The following is a 6,638-nucleotide window of genomic DNA, read 5'->3' as shown; positions in this document are numbered from 1 at the left end:
GTTTGTTTAATAGACTAGGTAGATGTGACAATCAGCAGGGTATGTGATACCAAGCCATTTTTCTGGCCCATTAGTTCATTAGGCTGGGTCCAGCATTATTGTGCCAATGCATAATTGCCACTTGTGAAGGCAAGAGGTGTGTTCATGCAGCAGCCCTGCTCCCTACGCATGCAGTCTGCTGAATGTAGAGGTGTTCGGCAGCGATTATAATTCTGATTTTGATAAAGATGACCTTTATCAGTGTCCCTCATCGCCCTTCTCCAAAACATTACATGTCCTTAATAATAATAACAATAATGTCATATAACTTAGCTAAGAGGTCTAGCTGAAGGAAGTGCCATAAGATGACGGAAACATCGTCTCACAGCAAAATGAAATAACAGCTGAAACACTGACACCTGGTGGGCAATTCTGTTATTTGCAGTGCATTGCTCATGATCGGTTGTTTTTTTATTATTCTAAAAGTGTCTTATCTTTAACATACTGTGCCTGCTAGGATTCTGTAATGTGTTGGATCCACACACAGCTCAGTAGAACTAATCTTGTTCATCTTCTTTCAGGAGAATCCTAACACGAGATTAAAGTGTGCAAAGTTACAGGGTTGGAATGAACTTTTTGGGTCTACAAATTCCTTTGAGCACAGCTGGGCCACCCTGCCTGAACCCAACCTACCACTGTCTGATTCAAATAAAGTTCTGATAAGCCTACCTGTTAAATTGTATTTTTGTTCAAATTAATTAGCCATGGTTACTTTGTTTGGATAGGCCTTAAATAAGTCACCTGGCAATATCCAAGTAAAGAGGCCAGCTCTGTGTTGATAGCCATGAATGAGCAAGTTTGACAGAAGTTTGCATGTTCCTGATCAAGTACACAGTGAAATGAGAAGAGGCAAAGAGTGAAACCAGCCTTGCTGTAGAACAGTGAAAAACACCAAGACAGTGATCATGAAATTGTTTGTTACAGTTAATTTTGAAATTTTGGTTTAAAATATGGTAAAACATGGAAAAGAAAATTATGCTTTTTCTTGTTGTATTTTCATTTTTCTCTGCATTCAGAGTGGTTTACAATAATGCTATGGCCTGGATAGGTCTATAACAATAGTCCTGTATCCGGTCCTATTATTCCAACATAGTGCAATTGCATAAAGTACAGGCTATGCAGTGATGCATGACATTCAGACAAAATCTAAAATAACTGTGTAGAGTGCAAGTCTTTGTAAGTATCTAAATAGTTCTCCCATTGTGCTCAAACATTATTAGCAGGTTTGCTCGCAGCGCCCAGCAATAACTTGCTTCGGTGCGTGCACACTCAGAGCAGGAGGAGCAAAGCACAGAGCGCCACTCAGCCCCCTGTAGGATTCGGGCAAAGGACTACTGCGCAAATATGCCGAACAAAAAGGGAAGCCATGGACGTCGGAAAAAGTCCAGACTGGTAGGATTTTACCTGTTGCCTGCGTCATATCCTTTAAGATACTCTGGACTCGGTATTTTTTAAAACGTTATAATTCATCTTCAGCCGTCGTCACACGCAGAACAAGACTGCATTAACTCAGTAGGAGAACGCTGCTAAAAGTAAATCATTCTATGTTCAAACCAGCCCAGTTTACAGAAAGGAGCTTGGTCTCGCATTTGAACTGCATACCCTTTGCAAAGCGGTCAGTCAGCGTTCCAAAATGAGATGAGTGCGATAGGAACTCGACTCACAGTCTAGAGATCTGTCGCAATCGACATAGTAACAGTGCGCTGCTGCCCTTATAAAAAGCTGCCGAAATCTGGCTACTGTCTCTCATTTCTGATGCCGCCCTCACAAATTTGTCGGGAGAGACATCTTAATAGTAGCAAAAAGTAAATCATTATTAGGCTTATATTGGAAACCGCAAAACAGGCTTCTACCACATCGACAATATAATTTGCGGAGCCTAATTTAACAGGCAGGCAAAGTTTGCTCGACATACTCGCTTTGTCGGGAGAGGAACTTGAGGAATCGGAAAAGCCACGCAACGATCGGAGGTCTTCTGCCCTAAACTAGTTACTGGACACTTTCCATCTCTTTTTCCGTCTCTGCCTGGGCCATGGCGTACGCTGCGTACTGGACGAGGCTCGTAAGTCCTGGCGTAAATCTCGCATCCCTTGCACAGTGATCCCGCCGGGGAAAGGAAACTGTTGGGCGTGTGTCTATATATATGTTACAGAGCAGCTAACTGTCAGATTAACAAATTAGATTAAATGTGAATGATTTACCGTAAATCGGGGTGTACTCTGAGCCTGAAGGCCACATGATTAATTGTTATATTAATAGGATTAAGTTGGGCGTTGGCTGAATTCGTGTTTGGTGAGGTAAAGCATGCTTTAAAACGGCTTTATTTGATCAGATGAATTAAATGTATATAAATGTTTCCAGATGTAGAATGATGGTTGCCTTTGTTAAGGCGAAGTCATTAATTACTTAAATTAATGTTTTTGTGAAGTTACAGGTTATGTTCAAGGAAGTTAAGATCACTGGGCAATTCTTATTAGCTACATCGAAAGTTCACCGTGAGCTTGTTGTTGACTGATGTTTGCAAAGGCGTGCAAATGTCAAATTTAGCGACGTCATCCTTTTACAAAAATGTAAGCTGCTTGTTGTGTTATTTGACATGTTCCCACGATTTTGATTTATTACACTATAACACCATTTTATAACCCCCCCCAACCCCCAACCTCCAACCCCAACCCCAACCCCAACCCCTCCAGCAAGCAGACGATTCTGCGAAAGCAGTGTCGCCGTTTCAGGTAGGAGCACATCAGCATGGGTTGGGTCAAGTCCAGACTTTAGCCCTAGTTTACTATCGTAACCCATCTGTTCATGGAGGGCTTAACAATTGCCTAACAAACTGCACAGGGAGTTTTAGAAGAAAAAACAGATTCATTAGAGGGGCACCCAAGGACTGTTTGAGAACCACCGTTTTAATGAAGGTAGCTGTCAGACCAATTACACAACTGAGTTACATTTTGTCTCCATCTGGTGCACTGCATTTATTTATGCCGTGCAGTGAGTTCTATTGTACGTTATCAGACTACCTACAATATAATTTTTGACAGCAAGATGAAGCAGTCAAGCAGACAATAAGAAGAACGATTACTTATACACAGGTGGCACTTTTTCTTTTTGTTGCTACCATGGTATTAAGTTTGATCATTTTGACAGGCTTAACACCCATAGGTAGACCACAGCTGAGGATTAGTGATTAACATGGCCCAACCCTGATATGAATCAGTCCTGTGAGAGCACGTACTATGCTAAGCCAGTGCAACACAAGAGACCCTTTAAGTCATGTTTCCTTTGTTATTACTTTGACTGACTCAATTACAACACGTTGCAGATTTGTAGTCAGATATTTTTGCAAAATTATGCGCCTGGGTATTGGATATACATCTGTGTGTGAGTGACAGTCTGTCACTCACACTATGCATTAGTGTGACTGGAGGTAAGAATCTGCTGCAGTGGCCTTTGGCAGTATTGAAGGATGTGCTCAGGAACTATGCGTGGTTATAAATAGCCCAGATGTCTGCAGCACCAGTGGCTCCTATTTCAGTGGCTAGCAGAGGGCAAAAGAAAGACCAAGACCCACCCATTTAATTTTTCTGAAGCACTTTTGAAAGAACACTGCACTTTCGATGCAACCTATAAAAAAGGAAGTATGTTTAAATTAGCTTGTTTAACAGGTTGGTTGAAGTCCAAGATGAACCCTCAGACATGTCTAGAAGCTTTCTTCAGTCAGCAGATTTATGTTTGATGTCTAATTATTAGCAGCAGCCCTGTGGGTGTGTGTCTCTTTAAATTAATATAGTGTGTGCATCAGTATGTGTTTCCCTGACATGTAGATAAAAGTACCGTGGTTTACCAGTAAAGTCACATGTTGAGCATACCTCAAGATTTCAGGTCTTTGGGATTGGTTTTAGGCAGATTGACATGTTGGTGTTGGACTGAAATGTGAACTCCCTCACACTGCATGACACAGGCAAAATAACTCTCTTATATATTCCAACTTTGATTCACTTTGGATCATACTAAAACACAATGTTGACCCTTGCTGAGATATAGTTAAAGGTTGGTCAGCATTTTGTTTTTGTTTTGATGAAAACACAGTATATTTGACTGTGAGTGATTTCATCCATTAAAATCATCTGGAATGTCTAACGGTCATGATGCCCACAGTGCACAATTATAAAATTGCGATTTGTTTATTCCACACGCATGTTGTGGCTAAGGTGAGTAGGCTCAGTATGGCTCAATACATGACCAGGCCTACGATCCAATAGAACAAGTCACCATCAAGTTTGGGATTTAGCAAGGAGATGCTCTGCCCCTGCTGCTGTTCTGCATAGGCCTGAAACCCCTCAGTGAGATAGAATAGATAGAAGGAATAGAAAAGTAGCCAGAACTGAAGGGATCGTACTACCAGAAGGTACCAGAGCAGATATTGATGACAGCTACAAGTTCCTTGGAATCCCACAGGCTAATGGGAGTCAAGAAGAGGCCACAAGGAAAGCAGCTGCAGCCAAATATAAGGAGTGAGGACAGTCCTGAGAAGTCAGCAGAATGGGAAGAACAAGATCTGGGCTATCAACACCCAAATGGTGCTGGTATAATAACATAGCCAAAGTAGGAGACAGAAGCCACTGACATCAAGACAAGGAAGCTCCTCACAACACACGAAAGGTTTCATCCCAAATCCAGCACTCTGTGACTAAGTGGCCTGAGGACTAGTAAGCATCCAGGATGGAACAACCAAGACCCAGGAATACACCAGAAAGATGGCCCCAAGTGATGACATGCTTTGTGAGTACCGCAGACAGCAGGAACCCAAGGAGGATGGGAATGAAGAGGAGCAGGAACCATCATAGGTGGATAAACCTCTGCATGGTATGTTCCACCGGCAAATAGTGGAAGTGGCTGATATGGAAACATTTCACCAATCCTACTAATGGCTGGAAAAGGCTGGACTGAAAGACAGCACAGGAACAATCTCTGAATACAAGATCAGTAGAGGCTGGGATCTACCACACCAGGCAGGACCCAAGATGCAAGCTGTTCAGAGATGCCCCTGAGACAATCCGGCACATAACAGCGGGATGCAAGATGCTAGCAGATAGAGCAAACATGGAACGCCTCAACTAAGTGACAGGCATAGTATACAAGTTTCAAGTTTGGTTTATTTGTCACATACATAGTCATACACAGTATAACTCGCAGTGAAATGGTTGAGAGTGCTCTGTCCAAACTGAGGAAAAAGAAAACAGGGGTGCATAGAGAAATATAGATATTCTATATATGTGAAATATATATATGCATAGAGAAATATATATATTCTATATATGTACAAAATATAGAAACATCTGTGCTGAGTACAGGCTGGAGGTTCCAAGGTCAAACTGGGATAGACCGCAGAAGGTGGTGGAGAATGACCATGCTAAAATCTAGTGGGATATTCAGATACAGACAGAGAAAATGGTAATGGATAACCAACCAGACATAGTATTGATGGATAAACAGCAGAAGAGGGCCGTAGTGATAGATGTAGCAATCCCAAGCGATAGAAACATCAGGAACAAGGAACACGAAAAACCCGAGAAATACGAAGAGCTGGAGAAGATGTGGAAGGTGAAGGAAACAGTGGTTCTAGTAGCAATCGGAGCAGTAGGGGCTGTGACCCCCAAACTGGGAGATTGGCTCCAGCAGATCCCAGAAGCAACATTCGAGATCTCTGTCCAGAAGAGTGCAAAAAACAAGCTCCCACTGTTATAGGATTTAGATTACAAGCGCACCTACAGTCTTTACAAATGTGTTCTGTGAAACAAATGCTCAGGTAATAGGTTCTATCACATTGTATTCGGATTACTCACTCCAAACAACTTAATGGACCACCACCTAGGACAAGTCAGCAGGAAATCATGAGGCAATTCAGTTACAATCAGTTACTTTTCTCTAGAAATGTTAGACTTTGTTCCCACAACGTTATGTTGCTGTGCACCCTTTCTTTGGAGTTTGTGGGGGTTTTTTTTATAGATATAGTTTTCCCCTTTCAGACCACTTATGTTGTAGCCTTAACTGAGCAATATATTCACACTTCATTGCACTGTTACTTAAATTCACACCTACACTGGATGAATCTTGTCAGGAGAAAGTGATTGAGGTTACTTATCCATGCCCACGTGCTCCCGCATGCCAGTATTCGTCTGAACATGCTTTGTTCTTGCTTCTTGTGTGTTTGCTGTGGAAGTAATGAAAGGAAACTTTTATGACATGCCTACTTTAGGTTGTTCATTCTGTCACTGCCACTTTGTGTATGTTTTTCATACTCTCTAAATGTATGGAGGCACAGTGATGTCAAGGACTTGTGTGGGTGTCCGTGATGACGCTCTTTACATAATGCCTTAGCACAGAGCCATTCCCAACACCGCTGCTGGAAAAGGCTCTGTTTCTGTGAACCTTACCTTAATTACTTCCAATAGTTAGGCTTTTACCATGCTTACTGATGTCTGCTTCTTTTTTGTTTTCCAGAGAAATTATGCTTTAAGACGTATTCCCATGAGATACGATTCAGTCTGGTTGACAAACTCTCAGTTTCACTCCTAAATTAGCCTCGATTTCCCTCC

General features: G+C 41.9%; 1 protein-coding gene and 1 long non-coding RNA gene across 13 annotated transcripts in view; one reads left to right on the top strand and one right to left on the bottom strand.

The window, feature by feature from the left end:
• Positions 1–1,295: 1,295 nt before the first annotated feature.
• The window catches only part of cast (calpastatin), a 34,148-nt gene continuing 28,805 nt past the window's right edge, over positions 1,296–6,638 (top strand). For 4 of the 12 annotated variants that reach the window (XM_081718892.1, XM_081718895.1, XM_027004134.3 and 1 more), the window contains exons 1-2: positions 2,559–2,609; positions 2,733–2,771. In XM_081718892.1, the coding sequence (XP_081575018.1) occupies positions 2,574–2,609; positions 2,733–2,771 (75 nt within the window). In that variant the 5' untranslated portion in view covers positions 2,559–2,573. Of the gene's footprint in view, positions 1,432–1,507; positions 2,102–2,558; positions 2,610–2,732; positions 2,772–6,638 lie in introns of those variants that run through there. The other 8 variants (XM_081718893.1, XM_081718896.1, XM_081718890.1 and 5 more) reach the window with 6 other exon arrangements.
• On the bottom strand, positions 5,182–6,629 carry LOC145658932 (uncharacterized). Its single transcript, XR_014124812.1, has 2 exons — positions 6,477–6,629; positions 5,182–6,253 (listed from the first exon to the last, which is right to left on the bottom strand). It is a non-coding gene; the product is annotated as an uncharacterized LOC145658932 (long non-coding RNA).

The sequence above is a fragment of the Electrophorus electricus genome, chromosome 8 (genome assembly GCF_041902795.1).
Source record: "Electrophorus electricus isolate QZ-2024a chromosome 8, ASM4190279v1, whole genome shotgun sequence".
NCBI lineage: Eukaryota > Metazoa > Chordata > Actinopteri > Gymnotiformes > Gymnotidae > Electrophorus > Electrophorus electricus.
This window is presented reverse-complemented; position numbering and strand designations above follow the sequence as displayed.